Source organism: Nymphaea colorata, chromosome 4, assembly GCF_008831285.2.
Source record: "Nymphaea colorata isolate Beijing-Zhang1983 chromosome 4, ASM883128v2, whole genome shotgun sequence".
Lineage (NCBI taxonomy): Eukaryota > Viridiplantae > Streptophyta > Magnoliopsida > Nymphaeales > Nymphaeaceae > Nymphaea > Nymphaea colorata.
In genome coordinates this window covers 21422567-21445571 of record NC_045141.1, presented here as the reverse complement: position 1 = coordinate 21445571, position 23005 = coordinate 21422567, and the positions used below count along the sequence as shown (strand labels likewise).

The window sequence follows — 23005 nt, the reverse complement described above, 5'->3', positions numbered from 1 at the left end:
GCTCGAACGTGCTGTGGACCAAGCAACCGGAGCAGGCAGTGACAAGAGAGGGAGAACAAGCAGGATGAAGGACCTACTCCAGGCTCATGAACTCCGGAGATTGCAGGTTCCAGACCTAATGAAGCGACGCTACGTTATCTCAGATATTCTGAGTAAAGATAAACCGCAGCAAGGTTAAAATACAGTATTCACGAATACGAGGCCTGCACATCTGCTGTGACAGATGAAAAGCCTAACCCTTTTTTCAGAAAAAAAAAAAGACAATTACCTTAGAAAATGGGTCCGACCTAGGACCTCTAATCAGCGAAAACTTATGAGAGACAATTTTAAAAGGATTAATTTACCAATTTTTTCTTCACTATCTGAAAAGGTAGTGTGATATGGCAGACGGCACAGCAACCAATATAATCTTAAATCGCAACAATACCTAGAAAGCGTCTTAAGCCGACGTGACCATGACAACCAGATAGAGAGTCCATCTGCAGACTTAAGCAATGACCAACAAAATCACCATCGACGCCAACTCAACCAAAACGCATCATGCGCCCAAAAATGACAAGACTAGCCGACAATCGTATGTACACATCACGCGCATCACAACCAGAGCAAGTAATAAGGTTAGAAGCAATAGAGTTTAAACAGAATACAGATAAAACCAAAATATATGAACATATATAATTATATGACAAACTGTAGCAGTTAAAAAACGGGTGCTGGTGCCATGGAGTGCAGGAGCAGCGAGAATACACATTCTAATAACTTTCTTACCCAACACAATGGGAGTATGAGGTTTTGTAAAAAGCCGAGCAAATGGGGCCAGCCTGCCCTGCCACTGCAACTGTACACAACTTTAACAGTCATGGCTGCGTGTGGAACTTTTTAAGGCCACCAGCAAAACCCATCAGCACTGCATTTGTACACTGCCTCTCATGTTCCACCTGACGTACCCGAGCCTCAAAGCCGACCATCTTCAGCTCGCAAAGAGATCGAATTGCAGGTGTATACATATACATGTAACATGCTCACTCCCCCCTCCGCACATTGCTAATTCTCAAAACAACAGAAAACTTTCAAGTTGGGTGTGGGGTTATTCTTTCTCAGCTCTGGCTGTGCCCGCCGTGGCTTACCGCTTTTCCATTTGCAAATCTTGAATTGCTGAGCCTTTCATCCACCCATATGGCCCACTCCTGGTTGAGGGAAGCAAATGAACTCCAACAGCAGCATCACAGACACATGAATGCGAAGAAGCAGACATGTCAGCAAAACCAAAATGCTGATCTCAAAGATTATAACCCATCTCATGGTCAGGCCCCATGTTGGCTCAGCCAGTGTAATGAAGTTTCTGGTTTTGGGCAGTCTGGCCCTGCTGTGGAGCTTGCATGTTTACTGGTTGGCTGTTGTACTGCGTGAAGGGCTGGGAATAGAGAGGATTCATAAGCCCCTGAAAAAGTGTTCATCTGTCAGCAGTTTGTCGAACAAGTTTTGCATAGATAGCAACCAGCGAAACCCACAACATTGAAGTTCCACCACACCAAGGCCCAAAAAACATCCATCCAGTAAAGAATTTCAGCCAAGTTATTAGCCACTCAGTAGTCACCAAATTCAATGAACAGTGGTTCAACCTCATGGAATTGTTCCCACAGAAACTCAGCTTTTTTGGTTAAGCCCAAACTCTATTGTATACTGAAAAAACATTGACCCACCCCCACCCCACCTCCCCCCTAAAAAAAAAGTCAATGTAAAGTATTATGCAATACCTGAGACTGGAGAGGACCAGGTCCAGCAACCCCAAATTGAGCTTGGGAGGAATCATCTTGAGATGGATCCGTGAAGCCAACTTGAGTAAAAAGACCTGGGGATCCATGAGGCATGTAATCCTGTGCACATACAAAAGAGACAGAAGGTTTAGGAAAACACCTGTCCATTTCTAACAACACACACACACCCTGCAAGTCTTTTAAGACACAAGCAGCGCCACATATGAGAACCAGCCGTCCACTAATATTGGCTGCTGCATTTTGCTATATCTGCGGTTATAAAAAAATGTCAACTTGAAAGGAAAGTGATAACTCATAATCGTGACTTTTAGAAAAGGTAATTTCCACGTCTATTTGAGAACCATTGGATCATATCCAAGAAATGGTTGAAAATTGAAATTAATGCATAAAAGCAGTCATATGGTGATGCTCCAGATTGTTAACTTCCCAAAAAGCTAATTTACACATTTATTTGCAAGCCATCCATTGTATAGGTGGAACCACTGAAATAGAGCATAGTTGCATACAACTGATTTGGTGAGTCTCACACAAGTGCTCATTTGGTAGCACATACAAGTACTTGTGTGTGTGTGTGTGTGTGTGTGTGTGTGTAGACAGAGAGAGACTACAATTGTGAAAAAATGGTTGGACAAAACCAAGACAACTTCCATTACCAAACACGCACAATTCCAGAGACCTTCAGGACAAAGGTGAATGATTCTTTTTTATTTGACCCTAACCACTATGTTTTTGGGTGTGCATGAGATAGGAAGAAAGGTGTCTCATACCTCAAGCAAGAACCAATTGAGTTTTATGGAAATGAGACCAAAGAATATGCGTTCAGCAAGGCTCGCTTGCTAAAAATTAAACTTTTTTATTTGACCCTAACCACTATGTTTTTGGGTGTGCATGAGATAGGAAGAAAGGTGTCTCATACCTCAAGCAAGAACCAATTGAGTTTTATGGAAATGAGACCAAAGAATATGCGTTCAGCAAGGCTCGCTTGCTAAAAATTAAACTGCTAAAACATGCTTCATCAGCATGAAACGTCAAGCATGTCCATTTTTGGCACATTATAACGCACCTGAGTAATAAAGTCATTCGCAGTTCCAAGATGAGAATAACCAGCCTGTGTGTTCTGATTCAAGAAGCTCCCTGGAAACCCACCTTGTGTCCCTTGAGTGACGTAATCAACACCATATCCACTTTGAGAAGCCTGGAGCATAATACAGCATAAAACTCATAGCTCACAGCAAGAACAAATTTTAACCAACCAAGTTTTCATTGTAAAAGAACAAATAACTTTAAGAGGCTATACATATGAACATTTCAACAATACTTCTAAAAGTTTGTTGAAATTTCTTAGAAATATATTAAGTCTATAACCTTCACATGATGTAAAGCTCTTTCTAAAGCTTTCTAAGGAAGATGCACGACAAGCATATGCATGACGGAAATTGGCGCAGACGGGGAGTATCATCCAGATAGATCAAATCATCATAATTGCAGTAAACAATAGGAAGTGGTCTAAGTTAACGAAGGGGGGGGGGGATACAGACTGCTGATACACAAAGTACTAACGACAAAAAGAGTAAAGTTGTCTACTTCTGGACCGACCCTGATACGAAATAAAAATCCATCATCAAAATGCTTCAATACTCAAGAGCAAGCTTCACACTTGCATATGCAATCTCTAACATTCTACCTTCCAATTTCATCCATCTTTCTTGTAAATCCTTCACTTTCGACTTGTTCAGCCAACTTGATCCATATATACAATGTTAGAGCCTCGGTTTCACTCCCTAGAACGTCCTGCTTTGGCTGTCTTGAACGCTTCAAGAGCAAGCTTCGCCCTCGCATACGCCATCTCTAACATTCTACCTTCCAATTTCCTCTGCCTTTCTTGTAAATCCTTCACTTTCGACTGTTCGGCCAACTTGATCCATATATACAATGTTAGAGCCTCGGTTTCACTCCCTAGAACGTCCTGCTTTGGCTGTCTTGAATGCTTCAAGAGCAAGCTTTGCCCTCGCATACGCAATCTCTAACATTCTACCTTCTAATTTCCTTTGTCTTTCTTGTAAATCCTTCACTTTCGACTGTTTGGCCAACTTGATCCATATATACAATGTTGAGCCTCAGTTTCACTCCCTAGAACATCATGCTTTGGCTGTCTTGAACGTTTCAAGAGCAAGCTTCGCCCTCACATACGCAATCTCTAACATTCTATCTACCTTCCAATTTCCAGTTTTTCTTGCAAATCCTTCACTTCCTAGTAACTATGTTACAATAAACATGTTAAATAGTTATGGTAGGGGATGATATACCCAAATGTCCTGGTGAATTTAGTAACTAATTTCCCTTGCATAAAAGTGTGTAAACATGTCAAATAGTTAAGTGATTATGTCAGTCATGTCGGAGATGACACTTGATTTGAACATTGCTGAGATGCGCACACAGTATATTGCACATGTGTGCTCTCATACTTATTCATGGAACTTCACTCATAACAATGTTCAGCAGATGCAAAAGCATTCATCTAAATATCATTACAACCTTCTGGAGAACAGTTTTTGCATAATCTTAATAGCATCACTAACAAGCTCGCAGATACTGCCAGGTTCTATTAATATGATTTACTTGTGCATACACCTTGCCTCAAAAACATCCTCAAACAGGAAAACGATTACAAAAAGCTGACAGATAGCAAATCTCCCCAGTGAAATACCAATCAAATTGAGGAAAAAAATTATGAACTTCTAAGACTGACTGCCGAAGAAAATTTACCATAACAGGCACAAAAGAAACAACAAAAACCTAGGGATACATGCACATTTCATACCTGAGTTGAGAAATCAGCAACATTGTAAGCAACATGAGATCCTTGACTCTTGAAATCGTCCCCAAAGAAATCCTGTGAATGATTGACACCAACAAGTAAATTGCCAATACCCTCCTGAATACCAATTCTGAGAGAAATAACAGATAGATGCTAAATACCTGAGACATTCCACCAAGAGAAAATCCCTCACGGAAGTTCTGATTTATTCCTTGAACTGGTGGTATCTATTCATCATATAGATATGACCTAACTTAGAAATACAATAGCTGCAGCACTAAGAACTGGATCCAAAATTTCAAGCGCAATTGCACAAACCTGGGTTAATAATCCACTCTGGGATAATGGCCCACCAACAGAAGGCTGACTATTTTGGTTGTCCATAGGGGGAAAGTTGAATGAAGATCCAATATTTCCAAGAGGTTGTTGCGAGCCTTGCTGGTGAGAAAGATGGCCGCCAATAGGACCGCCAGCATTTCCACGTCCGGCACCAAAACCTCTATTTCCAGACTGAGGGACCTGAGGTACAGCCCCAACAGGTCCATGAACTGCACCACGGGTTGGAATTGCATATGGTTGTGTATGTGGTCCACCTGGAAATGGGGGAAGCGTGAGGCGGGGAACAGGAAATCCCCCAGGATGAACGCCAGGCTTATGGTTTCCATTTGGTGGACCAAAAGGCATATACGAATGGCCTGGTGTTATAGAAAGGAAATGGTTAGAACATTCAATGTGAAAAATCAAATCTAAATGACAGAACAGAGTTTCAGAAAGAACAACCCAGCACAAATTCCTGACAAAGGAAAAATGCAAAAATGGCATCCATGTTAAGATTCAGCAAAGCACTCCATGCTAAAGCTTAATCTCATAAAAACGATACTGAATCAAAAAAAATCATTCCTGACCTCCATATCTCCACACATACTGGAAAGCTCCTTCTCATCATATTTTTTCACACAGTATTGAACTTCCAAAAAGAAAAAAGTATTAACAAATAAAGGGCAAAAAGAGCAAATCTACACATCCTCTAACGAGCAGTGAAATAGAAAATAGTATGGAAGATCACTTGTAACACCAAATGCATGATATCAAATAAAAAATGTCATACAAATGAAGCACCACAAGATAATTCATGAGTGCTGAAGGCAAGGAAAAACTGAGTACCGTTAGCAAACCCAAAGCATGTCTGCAAAGAAAGCATGAAAGTCTTGGTCACCTTTTCAAGACCAAAAAAAGGGAAAAGGTCAGGTGACATAAATGTGTACGGCTGACTGTTCTATCAAAGTCAAACACAGGTGATGAGTGAAAATCGCTTCCTTCTGTTATGCATATCAACAGAAGAATAGAGACGTATTTGCTACTGCATATATAAGGTATGAATTTCCAATTCTAACCATACACAAAGAAAACTACATTGAAAAACAAAACCAATAAAATATTAAAATTAGTATTCCATGTCATGGAATATTCAACAACGAAGTTTAACACTGGTCCAGAAACATGTTAGCCATTAAAAAAGATCCAACCACTGATAATATAAGTGGAGTAATGGCACACAAATGTAACCACCAAAAGCTTTACCTTTGCTACGAGGCCCCCTTTTGTCAGCATTGGTGCTTGCAGATCCAACAGGGGGAAAACTATCACCAGGAACAGCTGCTGGCCCACCAAAGACAAGTCTGCGATCATTATAGATCTGTTGCATAACAAGTAGACGAGCAAATTAAGTCAGGAATCAACAAGTAGCAAGTACCAAGGAAGCATCTCAAAAAGCCCTCCAATATCTCAGAAGTTGTCACGAAATTTCATCATTGTTAACAAACCTTCTTTGGCTTCTGGAACTGAACCATACTTTGCTTCAGATTATTTAACGGGCCTTCCACCAAACATTCATGCTCCTGAGAGGGACAAAATAACTTATTAATTCATCTTGATAAGCGAAGGAATTAAGATGCACATCTGCAAAATACTCCATTAACACTAAGCGGTCAACATATATAAATAAATGGATTGTAATATACTAATACACCTACATTTAGTTATTAATTTCTAGGATACATGCTTTTTACAGATCATAATGAATTGTTTAAGTTATAACAGTTTCCATGTCCATAAGACATTAATCCACAGAAACATTGCTACTTTTTGGAGAAACACAATGGGAACAAACTGTTCGACTTTGCTGCATATGCCAATAAAAAGAGATGAATGCTGGGGATGCACAGGGAAAATTTAGGAGGCTCCATATTCACTACCATTGGGAAAGAGAGGAAACACATTGTTTCAAATACAATTCAATTACAGCATTATATTAAATAAAAACAAACAATGATCATTCAAGCTGCAGCAGAATGCAATGATAAGAACTAAAGCTTTCCTTGCCCGAAATTTTTGTCAGAATAGCATCAACGACTCTTATAGGTCATTTTATCATAATTATGTATTGAACCTTCTGCAGTCCCCAACCCTCAAAAGCAGATACTTGAAGAAAGGTTTACAAATAGCCTGTAATATATGTCACACAAAAGCAGAAGTGTTTGTATCTTTCACAAAATTAAATCCAGCAAGAAGCCAAAAAGCATATTAGCATGTTAGGTAATGATGGCACAATTATCTCAAAACAAAAAATTGCAAGCACAAGGCAGAAATTCTATTTGGGAATACAAACAAAATTAAAACCGCACAGGTAAGAGGGTTTACCTTATAATGTGTCAATAAGCTGTTCCAAAGTGGTTGTTTGCTCAAAACTTTAGGATTTCCCAATATCACAATTCCATAACGAGCTCGGGTAAGAGCTACATTTAATCTACGTGGATCATTCAGGAACCCAATGCCCTGAGTAATTATTAGCAACAAGACAGAAAAAATCTGTAATTAGATACTTGAAGAGAAAGTAAGTTCTAGGAGTACTAACATGAAAGGGTAATTAGATGCAAGATACCGGCTAAACTCCATCAGAGTACCATAACATACAGATCCATAGAGATATGGATTTCCATTATAGAGAACTCTTTCCAAAACTAGCTGCAGTTAGTGTAATGTGAAGTTATGAACTAATATTTAGTTGGTTATTGTTACATTGCTCCAAGAGAAGTACTCTTTCCTTGGTTTCTTTTCATTCACCTATTCAAAATAGAGAAGTGTGGATGGAAGCAAAGGAAGCAAGATCTACCCATCTCCTGTAACTTCTAGTACATACAAGTACAACAAGTTGCACATAGAGAACAAAAGATTATCTTTATTGCTGATTGTGACAACAAGAGCAAATAGTTCCAATCTGTTGCACTTAAAATCACATTTTCTCCTGCAAGCACATTAACATATGCAACAAAATTTCATCATTACTGAAGCCTACCAGTTAGACATGTCGGAGTTACTACAATAAGAATCTTACAACTTAATTACTATCACAAATTGAGAATTTAAATATGTATGTTTACTATGAAATTTGATGACTTACCAGCTAGTGGATTGCATACTTGATCAATAACTTTAGTTAATAATATCACAAATTTACATTGATACATATTTCACCACTGTTAAACACACTAATTAAAGCATTAAATTTTTTGAAATACTGTTTGCTCCTTCACTGGCTTATGAACTACATTCATCGATAAAGATAAATGAAAATAGAAAGACCCCTATACACTAGATTGACCGGCCCCAATGTCAAGTAATGACTAAATCAGAAAGATAACTTCACCATCTTCAATAGTAATGCTCAAGCATGGTCATTTTGTGCTGGATAGAGGCAACCATGTTGCGTTAGTTGAGCAATATTTCCAGCAGTAACTGTCCAGAATTTATGTCCATACAATACCGCACATTTCCACAAAGTCTACCTTAATTTTGCTTTGCAAACTTATAACCTCAACACAAGTTACATATCTGGGCAAGTGACAGCTCTGTACAACCAAGATATAACTACTACGCTCTTTCTCCCTTTTCTTTTTGATGCCTTCCGAGTGCCTAATATTTTCTACTTTTCCTTCATGGGTCCAACTAGGTTGATTGCTCCTATAGGCTCGCTTGCACCCAGACACCTGATTCCCTACCTCGTTCAAGAACTTAGTAATTGTGTAGACATACCTGGATGCATTTGTACATTAAAACAGCGAACAACTTCCAAAAATTACAAATGGATACTAAAAAATCAGAGAAAAGACATAATTGACCACAAAATGTTCCAAAACAAGTGCACAGCCAGACCAAAAGGCACACCTGATGCTCATTGCTCCTAACACAGGAGAGTATTATGTAATCCTTCTCTCTTCCTTGGAAAGAATCAACACTAGCAACCTGCAGAAGAAAATTCCTAATCAATAAAGCTCCTCAACAACTGCTGACAAGTTTGACTTTCAAATATAGGACAGAGAGATAGATAGAATAAAACCTCAATTTCTTTGTATAGCTGCTGTCTAAGAGCTCCATTTCTTGACATGTGATTCACAATGTATGCTCGTTGCCCTTCATAAGGTGTTATGACTCCAATCTTGTCATCGCAAGAGTAAGGAGGCTCAGAAATACTCAAAAGAAACTGAGAATGTCCAAAAGCATTTGAATCAAACAAGAACCAATAAGTAAGAAAGCATTTGAACCTGGCTTGGAACCACTCCGCTCCTCAAAAATGTAGTAACAATCTTTTCTACATTTGCAGCCTCAGTCCTGTTCAGGTAGGATGTTCCACTTGCACTGATTTCTTCTTGGCCCATCTAACAGAAGTATAGTCAAGCATTAAAGTATAGCCAATATGCTAAGTCAAGAATGCCTCAGAAAGCTAACTAACAGAAGTATAGTCAAGCATTAAAGTATAGCCAATATGCTAAGTCAAGAATGCCTCAGAAAGCTAAATTGCTTCACATTGTGGATACCTGGACATAGAAAAACATTGGACGGTTTGGAACAGGCCATGGAAAATCAATACCAGGTGACTGCCTCTCATTAATAGTCACCCCGTTTTGGAGGGTACCTTCATAAAAGCTGTTTGAGGGAAATTCTGACAGTGATGGGTGCATACGATATTGAACCTGCAAAGAATTTCAGCATAAACATCAAGCAGCTCCAAGGTTAAGACATAAGACAACTTTTACTTGCCACCCCTTCCACCATATAATAGTAAATGTATGAAAACCTGAGAATCAGCATGCATGAGGTACAGCATCTGATGTGATCAATGCGAATAAGCTTATATATCATGCAAATGAAAGTTAAGGTCAATGTGTCAGTGTGCCAGACCACTAGTCTAAAAGAGTAACTGCAGAATGCGTTTTTTTCCATAACCACTTTTTCAGCTACTGCACCATAACCATAACCCAAAGCCTTCTTAAGCCATATCGTACCCTCCTCGCCAGAACCTGCATCTGCACCTCTACCCATGTCCTATAGGTCATGAAAGTCTTAAGCTTACATCTCCAGATGGGAGAAATAACTCCCAGTACTCCATTATATACATAGCAGTTATGCTAAACTTATTTATTCCTCAGCACAGGAATTCACCAACCAGACCAATTTGAAACATGGAAACAATAGAAAGTGACAGGAAACACACCATCTGTGTTCATGTTATGCATTATCGAGCTCTGGCCAGTGGCCACTTCAAATAATCAGAACAAAATCAGATTAGAGATGTGAGCTTCAGCTACAGCATACTTTCTTGAATATATTACTCACAAATTTTCTGCTCTTTTTCTTTTTCTGATGGGCAAAAGTGGTTTAGGTTATCCACTGAATAAGGACATAGGTAAATTAGTTGGAATTTAGATGAACACCAAAAACTGCCAGCTAATAATAACAAAACAGAATATAGAACCTCAGAAATTAACTTTTTCACCCAACATAAATTTCAATGCAGAAATTTTATCAATATGGATCACCTGTAACCTAAAAGGCTTCACACCCAGCAGCACAAGGCGCTCAAAAAGTGATTGTGCAAGACCAGCACGAGCTGCCTTCTTGCACATAATTACCGGACCAAGCTGGCAATGATCTCCGACAAGAACAACCTATTTGTAAATATAATAAACTATGAGGAACATAAAGCAAAAACTTCATTGAGGAAAAAAGCCAAAAGAGTTGATAGCAGCAATCTACCTGCTTAACACCAAGAACAAGAGGAATAAGACACTCTGGTTCTGTTGCCTGAGTAGACTCATCAATAAGAACCTGTAAAAGGGCGCACAAATATTAGAACAAAAGGAGAATAGAGTACAAGGACAAGCAAAACCAGAGTGAAACCAGACCTGCCGAAACCTAAAATTTGCTAAGCGTGGATCCCCAGCACCAACACAAGTGCAACAAATGACATCTGCACTCTGTGTTATCTCCCTTTCTGTTGCCCTTTTAAGAGCCTTATACTTTTTCTCATCACTGCTGGAAAGCTCACCTATTGACATGCATGGATTCAATGTCAAATTTTATTTAGGTAACATAGCTAGCCAAAGTTCCAGAGGCATATTAGAAATTAGCCACCAGCCTCCAAAAGATGGCCCACAAGGTAGTTACATATCCATATAAGATATAACCATAAATTTATAAGATACATCCATAAATTTCTACTAAAAGAACTGCCTTATAAGCATTTCTAGCACCATAGTACATAATCAGGTAACCAACAGATAGACTGAAGAGATACTTCTATGACTGCAAATTGATCAAAAGCCATAACATGAAAGAGTAAAAAAGCTGAAATGGCAGCATAAAAATAACTGAGCATTATCCAAAAATGCCACTATTCACGTTTAGTTGAACAATACAATCATATAATAACTATCAAGTAAGAAGGCCTGTGGCCTGTACACTTCAGATAGAGACGAACTCAAATTTTCCTTGACCCAGCTATGCTGCTAGATAATCTCAATTATCATAATCAAGAGTGGTATGCAAGTTCATTAAGGCTCTAAAAGGACTATCCAGTCTAGGCTTGTTGGCTAAAATAAAATCAGAAATCTAAAACAGAATATTCAAAGTGATAAAAATAATAAAAATATTATTATGGAACGAGTAAATCACATAGTTCGCCAATTCACATAATGTTGCATGATAATAAACTTGACATTCAAGCATCTAATGCTACTCGGTACATGTACGTGTGTAAGTGTCAATCTTACATACTAAAAAGCCAACACACATTACACAACCCCCTTTCTAGAAAGGAATTAAGGAAAAGAATGAGTGTGCAATGTGCTGACATGGCAGGGTTATGTCAAAAAGGGCACATAGGATGTGGGATGGCCAGACAGGGAAGGAGAGAAAATCACCCAAATCCAAAAAAGGTAGGCAACCTATGGCACATCTGGCTACTATAACAACCTTTTCAGCTTTCCAAAATTATTATACTTAAAAGACAAGGTGACCAACCAACAGATTAATAGATCATCGACTACTGACCCAACTACGCCTGGCAAGTTTCAGGCCAAGGTCTAGTCACTGGACCAGCAACTAGGCTGACCAGTCAACCAATTGGTGGTTTGACATAGATCATCGACTACCGACCCAACTACGCCTGGCAAGTTTCAGGCCAAGGTCTAGTCACTGAACCAGGCAACCAGCAACTAGGCTGACCAGTCAACCAATTGGTGGTTTGACAATCACACAGATAAATGAGGAGAAAAGAACGTAGATTAAATTGCCAGATAATATTTGAAAGGGGAATTTTAAAGTGTACATCCCGCAATTTACAATTAACCAGCACCTGAGGACATCAGGACAACTGTAGACATAAATCATTTAACTTAAAAAATCTGCTACCAGCAAGTTCGGTCAAAGCTTTCTTTTTTCTTAAAAAAAAGTTGGACAGGAATATGTAATACCTTGTTCATCTTTCAATTGCTGAAGCTTGTGAAGCTCACTTTTTTCTGACGTATCAAGGTGTCGAACCTGATAGAGTTCCGAAATAATTATTAACTACTTCAAGAACAAAAAAAAATGCAATCATCCAAGAGGATCTGCTCATTATCAAAATGAATGATTGCAAAAGAAAATTTTGCAACAAATTGCCTGATAATGTAGTGTCAGATGTTCAACAGGTGAGCTAACAGCTTCCCTTGATTTGGCACAGAGTCTAACAACCTGAAAAAGATGACCGCAAACAAAAGCCATGAACAAGTAAATTAAAAAACTACAGCACAAAGAACCATCAGAACACAATATGTCGATAAGCATTAACATGACACCTAAGTACTATTGCAGCATGTAAACTGAAAGTTTTAGCAGCAATGACAAAAGAAATAACATTGCACTGTAAAATTGTTTACAAACATGAAAACTTGGGAAAAAAAATAGGATTCTTTTTTTTTTCTTGTATAAGTCTAAAAATTCTAAAAATTCGAGTTACACTGTTGGAAATTTGTAAACCAATTTTACAAAATGTACCTGAACTCATAGAATATACAAAAAAAATAAAATATCAAACCACCAACTCAAGCACGACAACCCATAGATCTCAAATGCTATCTCCTGTGCAAATCCTCAAAAAATCTTCTCCTGCAGAATCATGCCATTCTCAAAGTGGCTACTATATCGAAGGTTTCATTTTTTGTTTTCTACCAAAGTAATGTATCTTACCCATTCAATTTCCAAAGACAGTTTATGAATTAAAAAAGGCAGGACTTCAGATATGACATGTAAACATTAAATTTTCTAAAAAGGACTTGTTTATAGTAACAAGATCTAAGTTCTCAAATAAGAAGACAAACATAAGCTGTTTAAGACCCTAAAAAGATAAATCAACTCGCTGATCCAACGTGGTCCAGGTTGACTGACTATAAATGAATTGTATTCACTATAAATGAATAAATAAACAAATACTTGCATCTATATGGAAGTAAATGAAAAAACATATATAGTTATAGAACGAAATAGATATACAAATTTATGGGTATGAGATTAGTCAGCTAATCAATGTCTACTGGTTTCTAAAAATAACTCGTTCACGGTAACAAGATCTAAGTTGTCAAATAAGAAACAAGACACAAAGTCGTTCAAGACCCTAAAAGATAAAGTGAGATAGCCACAAATATTGTTTCGTGTTTTAAACAACGAGGTTTTTCTCAAGTATAATATGGCAAGCTCGCAAGAAAAATATTGTAAATTCTTAAAAATTTTAAAAATCTTAAAAATTAGGAAAAAATAAAATACAACAACAAAAAATAACTAGACAAGAAACAAATAAAAATTAGAAAATGGAAACAAGCAATTTGGCATTAAAAACAAAAAACATGCCTAAAATTAAAGAAAAGGAAAAACGCGCAAAGACAATTTTTTTTTCATTTTGGTATTTAAAAACAACAGTATTTTTTGGTTGTTTTATCGGCTGACTTATTTTTCATGTTTTTAATGTGTTTTTTGGTTTTTTGTGACTATGAATTTGAAATCAACTAGTTGGTCCAACTTGGTCCAAGTTGATTGACAACAAATGAATAAATAAATATGAAATTAAATGAAGAAACATATATATTTATACAAAGAATGCAATATATATTGATAGGTATGGGATTAGTCAGGTAATCAAAACTAATTGGGCTAGTTTGATCAACTAGTTGCTGGTCTGAAAACACAGGTTGGTTCGTAACCAGCGCAATCAAGTAATGAACTAATTGAGACCTTAACAACTAAAAGCAAGATAATATGAAAGCTACGCCACATGGGTGCAGAGCGCAGGTGCCAATGCCGGTGCCAGATGCAGCAAATTCCAAAAAAAATTGGGTGCAGGTAAGCTTTCATGATTTTATTTGTCTACATTTGTATTTTTTTATGAAGTATACTTTAATCTCATTCAAAATTTTATTTCATAAAATAACCAAAGAATGAGGGCCTCTCAAGACGACCGAGTCTACAACCTTCATTAAAAAAATAAAAAATGCAGGCCAATAAAACTTGATGTCCTTTGAAAAGGCCACTAAGTTTCTTCTCCTTTGAAAAGGACTCTCTCTGTTGAAAAAGAGAAAGAGATAAAGAGGGAAAAAGAAAAAGATAGGAAAAGGAGGGGAAAAGAGTGGAATGAGAGAAGAGGGAAAAGATGAGAGGAGAAAAAAAAAAGAGAAAAAAAAAGCAGGTGCAGTCAGTAGCACCCAACTCAGTCAAACTGAACCGGGAGCATGTGGGGGCACACCCGCACCCACACCTGCATGAGAACATGACCAGGAAAGAGATCATACAACTATTTTTAAAAATTTTCCCAAGAAAAGTTCAAGCAGCCACCTTAAATTCTATTTACTTTTGTTATAATAAACAAATGCACGATTGAAATGTCCATGCTGACAAGTACTGCAGTTGTCAAAAGATGGGAAAAATTAAGCGACATAACAAACGTGTTCACGAAACACAAATTCATGATAATGTTTGGTTACCTTCAAACCAGTTGTACTTATCTTCTCAGCAAGCTGATCAACTGCAACATTACTTGGTGCACAAACCAAGACCTAGCAAGTACTTACAATAATTAATGGACCAAAGAACTTGACAGATAAGATGAAACAAAATTCTCAAATGATGATAAATTATATTAAACCATTACATACCTGGCCCTGTCCTTGTTTGGCCATGTGATATACAATAGCTGCAGAAGTAACAGTCTTTCCTGTACCAGGAGGACCTTGTATCAAGCTGATAGGCTTCTGCAGAACACTCTTAACAGCAAAAACCTGAAACCAACCAGATGGACCTATGTCAAGCATGCTCCTGAGTAAGTAAACATCAAAAAAACTTGAAACCACCTTAACAAAGTTATCAGCAGGGAAGAAAATGCAAAAAGGACCATCACTGCTGAACAGATGCACCAACATCTTTTCTTCAGTGACTCCTAATGATAAAAGGAAAAGGGAAAACTGTATACCGGGCCGGCCCGGCTCGGTATGGGCCGGGAAAATCCCGCCCGGGCCGCGCCCGGGCCCGACAGCCAGGCCCGGGTCGGCCCGGCCCGACCCGTTTAGGCCCAATAACTTAAAAATATATATATATATTTAATTTTTTTTGTTTTAATAATATTTTTTATTCTTAATAAATACATTTTATATTAAAAAATGTTATTTTATAATTAAAAATAATAATTTAAATGGGCCGGGCTGGCCGGCCCGACCCTTAAAAATGCATGGAACATATATGTGTGTGTGTGTGTGTGTGTCTATATATATATGTATACCAGAATACCATAGTAGAATGGACCTGATATGCACAAAACTTGGTGCATCAAGAAAAAAAACTACGGCAAATTTGTAAAAGACACAAACCAATTAACAAAAATCAAACCAGAAAGAACATATAACATCCAAAATGAACAACAAACAGCACGTATGAAACATCCACTAGCAACAATATCTAAATGTAAGGATTTTAAATATCATCATATATTAGATATTGGCAGACCAATCAGAAAAAGAACAATCATAACAAAAGGCTCCCATACACCCAAAAGAATTTTTATTACTGGCAAGAATCAGTCATCACTTTTTCTTAAACAGCAAGCATAGGTTAAATGCCAACCAGCATTGTCATTGACAATTTATTAACACCAACCAGCATTTTTCAATGTTACAAAGACAAAATTAACCAAAATCACTTTTATTACCACCAGGATTGGGATACACGATGATGAAACTACCCAAAGGCACCATTGCCATTAACACAGATTAAAAGGATCTAAACACATTTTTCACCACAAACGAGTAACAGAAGAGGTCCATGCAGAAAATTATAACATATGAAAACATATCTGTGAGATCAACTCCAAAAATAAGGTTCCTGGACTTATACCGATTAACATAGAATATACCTGTGAAGCATTTAGGTCTGGAAGGCCTGGAGCACCAAAACGACGAGGCAACGTGTTACGAACCACCTGAGCCTCAACTTCATGGCCCAGCAAATGATGGTATATGTACCTAAAATTATGAATCCCAAAGGAATTTAAAGCCCACATATAGAAACACAAGTTTTACCAACAAGAAATACACACACATGTTTTTGCACAAAGTATATCCTCAATCTGCATAACCTGTCGTAAAATTTGAAGTGCAGAAATTTCATAGGAAACTTTTCCAAGTTCATAAAATCTACTCCTTTGTTAGATTTTATGATTCAACAGCTGGAAATATGTTTTGACCATATCAACAACACTCTGTGAGCCAAATGTTTTTAAAAAAGAAGGCAAAAAAAAGCATTTAGAGAACCTTCAACAAGATGCCCTTTCCACCCCCATCATCTGAATACATACATGTGTTGTGGGCACAGACACTAAAATTTTCACAACCAATGATGCCTGAATTTATCTCTCTTTTCTTAAAAAACATATTTTAAAAACAAAGCTCCTCTGCATTATAGAATTCCTACATCTCAAGCATACGGACAAAGCTGGTGACATGGAACCTTTGACTAAAATTATATTTGCAGGTGTCATCAGTAGTGGGTGCTCGTCTACAGCGCATTTATCCACAATAAAGAACTGCCATTCATTCCACGATACTTGTGACTATTTAGAAGAACAATAAAACATGACCACTGCACCGCAAGAATATCAGCAAAGAGATGCTTTTTGCCCAGTAAATTTGGCATAAGCAGGTTTTTAAGCAGATCAAGAATCAAAATAAATCAAAAATCAGATTAAGTAGTCCGTTTTCACAGGGATTACTAGGAACAACATGCATCAGTGCAGATTGGGATCTGTACATAATTGAAAGAGAGAGAAAAAGACAGTGGACTGTCTCTCCTTCCACCTCACAGTCTGAACATGGAACGAAGGTTCTCTTTCACATGGCTCCCAGCATCTTAGTGCATGATGGGAAATGAAGTTCAACAAATGAAATAGCTTACAGTTCGGTTGACTGAAACCACGAAAGAGTACTATTTCCTAAAACATGTTTTCTGCAATTGCAGCAATGGCTGGGCAATGGGAAAAAAAATTACCCACTAACACTTGTTTCATCAACAGCAAAAGTCTTCATTGCTCCCTGCATGCGATCAAAGCTAGTGCTTTTCCAGACAAAATCCACACTAAATCCATGATTGACATCAACAGGAACCCCCTATAAAACATGAAAAATATATTCAACACCCTACACAAAAAAGCTTTTGAACCAACTATTACTACCAAACAATTGAAACTCAGAAATGTACCTGACTAGCACGAAGTTCAAGAGCAACTTCCTCTTGTGCAGTGAGCTTGATCTAAGACACAAATGACTACATCACTAAAATTAACTTAAAAAGGAAATAATCAATAGAAAAGATCCATAAAACCAAGTCCATGAAGAACACATGTTCCAGAATTAGAGCAGAATTTGTCATAGAAATAAAGTGTAAGAAGAACAAAAAATATTGCAGAATCCCAGATATGGTACGAGGTAACGATAATGAAACCTACCACATGTCCAACAGACTGCCAAGCAGGATGGGCTGCATCACCTGAATATCGTAGCCGCAACTCATCACCTGGTACCAAGCGCAGCTCATTGTCTTCCTGTTGCAATGTCAAATTAGTGATAAAAGTGACAGTATGAAGTGAAAAAGAGATTCAAAGTCCGCAGAAAAGCAATGTATCTTTAGACAAAGATGACAACATTAGTCAAGAGTCAAGACCACTACCTTTGGGAAGATAAAGTACGCAATCCGCTTCTTGTTAAGGCCAATATCCCAACGAATGGATACATTGTCCTTACTTTGTGACTCTTTCATCATCTACATCGAGAACATTGATAAGTCATAAGAAAAGTTCCATTGCTGATATAATAACTGCCAAAAGGAAATTTTACAGTTCATGTACAGTGCAATATCCAATTTAAGAACTAGTTATCAAAACACATGAAAGATGCGGGGTATACTAGTAACAAACAAATAACACAAAATACATCAAACATAAGCTTAATCTTGATACATACTTTATCATAATCTGCCTCCAACTTCACGAGTGGAGCAAAAACATTTTGATACTGCAAAAATAAAATCATCCATAAGTCGAAGCCACATAAAAGTACTTGCAACAGAAGCTAAGAGAAACATATACATTCACAAAGAATATACAATAATTTAAGAAAGATAGCTTTAGAGGGGGAAATGAGTATCTGTGTTGTTGAAGTCTACTTCATTAGTAACAGTAAATACAAAACAAATACCAAGATTCTATACACAACTTCTCCACTTGGAGTCCATCTTGTTATCTTTTTCTGCTCATATAATTTCACTGTGTAAACACTTTTTGACTTATAAGAACAGTAAGACCAGCAAAGATGCAATGTGGATTTCCAATATTCAGAACTTCCATACACCTCACAAAATTTATGTTTTGTGTGCAATGTCCAGAAAATATATCAAAATGGATACAATAACTATCGAAATGCAGTTACTCCATCCAAGTACCTGGTAAGCATCTTCATACTTAAGGGCCACAGGTTGAGGCTCATCATCTACACCAGGTTTCTCAAGATCTTCAAGAGAAGCATCGGGATTTGTTTTCCAAAGTTCTTCAACCTTGTTTATTTGTTGAGCACTGATTTGACGTGCTCTCAACTGCTCTTGCTCAGATGGAACCTGGGACCACGCTTATTTTAACAATATATTGTGTCCATTCAATCTAGAAAAGCAAGAGAACAAAACTTGAACCACACAATCTCAGTAAGGAAAGAAAGTCATACCTTGACAAGCCATGGAAGGAAGCATCTATCATCAATAAGTGGGCACCACTGACTCAGATCCCAATTCATATCTTTCAGTGCATTAACGTTCAGGCAGGGCTCCCTACACAATAGAACCACAACGCTCTCCGTCTTAGCAGAAATGAACCCTAAAAGGAACACATTTCTACAACCACAGTTATAGCATTCAAGGATGGTTTCTCCAAGAGGGCTGTCTTTGTGAAGGCATACTTCTTTGTGTTTGGCTCGAACCTATCACACATGCAACCAAGAAATGAGGTCAACATGATGACTAATAAAATTTTAAAAAAAAAATTGAACCAGAAAAGCACCAACGTCCTAAACCAGACAACTTTCTCCTCTATAAGACAAAAGGTAAAATTTGAAATCTATTCAATGAACACACGGAAAACATAGATAGCTTGGACTAAAATCATAGACAACAAAATGAGAATTTCAAATTTGTGGGGTTGGAGAAAGAAAGAGAAGCTTCGATATGGAAGACAGAACAAGAACCTACTTAAACAACCAAAAAAGCAATGCCATAAAATTTAAAAAGGCTAACCGCAGAAATTTCCAGTTAGACAGATTGAGTAAGAAAAAGTTTTCATTATCCAAACTGAAACGATAAGATACCAGATACATTACTTAGTAAGCCGGCCCTATATCTAGAAATGAATAACAAACAATACCTCCACAAACACACTGAAAGTTTAACGCTTTTTTACAGGATTAAAGCACAAAACAGCAATCAATAAATCATGACAATTTTGAAAAGGAAACCAAATTTCTTAATCAGTTAACTGAACACATAATTTAACTAGTTGCTTCAAGATGGAACTGAATGTTCGAACAACTAATACGGATCCCCACCATCCATTTGGGCAATGCTAATGGAATATCCTTCACTATTTGACTAAAAATGGAATCAAATCTTCTTCTTCCTTGTTTCTAAGAAGATGTCTTAAGCAATCAGACAAGCGCTTTGGAAAACACCAATCTTTTTAGCAGAACTTACAGTCCAAAGCCTGTAAGCATAAATCTGCTAGCAAGAACGACAGCTTGTTTATAGACAGAAGACATATCTGTTCTTTGTCATTCCCACTTAACGAGCTATTTATGAAACTACGAGCACTCAAATGCCCTGCCCATGATAGATAGTTAGATATAGACAGAACAACACGCTACCACTCAATCCAGAAGCAAAGCTCATTTCTTAACTGCAAGTTTAACATCTAATTTGCATTCCTACTCACATCCGATCCCCAATTGTTTTTCTCCCTGGATGATCGTGTTGGGTCAAATTTGACCATGTGCAATCATGTCAGCCAAGCAACAGCCACTTCAAAGTAAGGATCTATGTGCCAAGAGGTCACACTTGGCCTAGCATCCTACAAAGACATCATAAAGCAAAACAAATACCCATAAACTTTTGAATCCAATATATATTACCCTTGCCGAAAGATTTACAAAGAAAACCATGCGAAAAGTTTTAGAACATCAAGTTTACTATCTGGAACTATCAGGCTTCCAGTTAACTTAGTTGTTCATCATCACCTCTTGAAAATAATAGGAACACAAGCGTTTCCTTCACTTCACGCTCGAGAAGCCCACAGACACAAAAAAAAATCATGGAACAACCATAACTTTTTGGATCGAAGAATATCTTCACATAATGGTTGTAATCTCCATATAACATCTAACTATTTGACCGGTTCTAGTAGACTCCGTTTTACGTAATTCACTCCCTAGCGTTCCCCTTCTAAGCATGTTTTCTCCTTTCACGGAGGAAATGAAAAGAAAACAAAAAGAAAAAGCTTCCTCTCGGCACTTGTAAAGTCTTTGAAGGAACTGCACTCGGTCCAATTGCCCATTCTGCTACCTTCCTCAGTTCAATTTCCTAATTATGGACTTGTATTGCACCAAACACATCCAAACAAATCCAGGGAACAAGTGAAAGCGGAAGGGCGCAGTTCGGAAGGCAAAAACGCAGACCAAATCCAACATTAATATTTGTTCAACAAAATTTAGAAACATACTGAAGCCCCAAAAATGGAAATGAGAGACATGGTGCCCATTTTCAATAAATAAAGGATGAAGAGAAACGGCAACTAACCAGATGATTAACAATATGAGACCCGGACGTGTTGCCCCTTGAATTGCAGAACCACTTGCGGCAGGACGGGACGTTACAGCGGACGACGCAAGCAGGGTTCTGCACCCCGCAATACCGGCACGCATGCTCAGTGAAATCCCCACCCTTGCCAAACTCAAATCCCTCCTCGTCCCCAGTCTCCTCGAAGCTCAGCCCACCGATACCTGCAGCCAAGGCATCTGCCACGCCCTGGTTCGACCGGCCTTTCGTCCCAGTAGGCCTGGGAGACGACGCGGCCGCGTTGGCAGACGCCGTATCCGCAGGCAGATCGCGGTCGTTCGACTCGTTGGCGGCCGCGGCACCGGTGGTAGGGAGGTGCGAGTTGTCGGGAGACCACACGGTCGACCTGATCGGCTGGCTGAGCTCCCTGAATTCGTAGTCGTAGTCGTCGCCTTGCGTGTTGAATTCTAGGAAGGTGTAAGCGTCGCCTGTGTCGGGCTGGGACGCAGTCTCGTAGAGGTTGGGGACGACGGGCTGCGCGGCCATCGTGGGGGGAAAGGAAGGAAACCCTAGCTCCCTCGTGCTTCCCCCCTCCCGTGGAGAAAGTCGATTGATTTCCGTTGAAGGGGTTTCGCGCGCTAGGTTAGAGCCAGAGTTAGGGTTTCTTCTCCCCTTCGAAGGGCTTTCACGGAGAGGATGAAGGAGGGAGAGGGAGAGGGAGAGGGAGAAAGGGAGAAGAAAAAAGGGGGAAAAAATAGAGGAAGGGGGAATTTGATCGAGTCCCTCAAATGGGAACGATGAGTTAAGAGAACTAACCGCGGTTAAACCCAAGGTAACCGAGTCTTTGACATAGATTTCGGTGACCCGTGGGTGTAGGAAAAGATCAAGCTCAGGGATTTCGTGCGAAAGACGTCGGACTCAATCGGGTTGGCAGCTCTTACAACCGACCCGCAGGGGAATATTGGAGCTGCAAACGGATCGAATATGATTTTACGATTTGATTCGAATGCTACCCGTTATTACTGTTTTTGAACTTTAGACCAGACCCATTTGGACCCGATACGAACAAAATTAATTCGTAGAGTGGATTTTAATACTACAAGACGGCCGGAATCAATGGCATGTTCGCTACAATGGCTTTGGTGATTTGAACACAAGCAAAAAAAAGGATGAGGTCTGATTAACTAGTTAAGTGAGACAGGCAGGAGGACCCGTTTTACAGTAGGATTTTATTGCAGATTTAGGTCCAATATTAGGTTTAATTAAGATGTTCCTTCTTCTAGCTCCCCTCCTTTTGATGTGCAAGTTGGGATGAAAAGAAACCCAAGCTTTAAAAGCTTTTCTTTCTTTCCTTTGCTCTTTTAAGGTCTAAAATTGTCAATTTTAAAGCCTGAATAAACTTATGGTTATAACGTCTACGAGAATCGAATTGATGGTCAGGCTCTCACCAATTCATCAGCTCGACCAACTACACTACGTCCCCAAGCCAATTGAAAATTAGACGAATCTTACCAGTTTAGGCATATAAGAATGCACTTTGGCTATCAATTTGAAGTTTTGAATCCAAACCCAACTTCAAGAGAGGATATATTGCTAGTTGATCCTTTATATGTTTCCAAATAAAAAGTATTGCACTAAAATTTTCAAATAAAATCTGGGCCAATTTACACTAGTCTCCCTTCTGCAATTC

General features: G+C 38.4%; 1 protein-coding gene across 1 annotated transcript; it reads right to left on the bottom strand.

The window, feature by feature from the left end:
• Positions 1 to 650: 650 nt before the first annotated feature.
• On the bottom strand, positions 651 to 22071 carry LOC116252323 (regulator of nonsense transcripts 1 homolog). Its single transcript, XM_031626498.2, has 29 exons — positions 21337 to 22071; positions 19221 to 19472; positions 18946 to 19116; positions 18468 to 18518; positions 18175 to 18267; positions 17954 to 18049; positions 17707 to 17757; positions 17497 to 17615; positions 16367 to 16475; positions 15117 to 15239; positions 14946 to 15017; positions 12595 to 12666; positions 12408 to 12474; positions 10839 to 10981; positions 10690 to 10761; positions 10473 to 10601; positions 9471 to 9626; positions 9198 to 9311; positions 8993 to 9091; positions 8821 to 8898; positions 7297 to 7431; positions 6420 to 6494; positions 6178 to 6292; positions 4915 to 5291; positions 4758 to 4823; positions 4600 to 4671; positions 2842 to 2973; positions 1758 to 1877; positions 651 to 1441 (listed from the first exon to the last, which is right to left on the bottom strand). The coding sequence occupies exons 1-29, from the start codon at positions 21859 to 21861 to the stop codon at positions 1322 to 1324; spliced, it is 3804 nt and encodes a 1267-aa protein (XP_031482358.1). The 5' UTR covers positions 21862 to 22071; the 3' UTR covers positions 651 to 1321.
• Between the last annotated feature and the right edge of the window lie 934 nt (positions 22072 to 23005).

Excerpts from the sequence above, each read along its gene's own strand:
- LOC116252323 (XM_031626498.2), bottom strand. The coding sequence starts at position 21,861 with ATGGCCGCGCAGCCCGTCGTCCCCAACCTCTACGAGACTGCGTCCCAG. Across the intron at positions 15,018-15,116 it reads CCAAACAAGGACAGGGCCAG|GTCTTGGTTTGTGCACCAAG; the intron begins GTATGTAATGGT and ends AGTACTTGCTAG. Across the intron at positions 9,627-10,472 it reads TGAAGCCTTTTAGGTTACAG|GTTCAATATCGTATGCACCC; the intron begins GTGATCCATATT and ends AATTCTTTGCAG.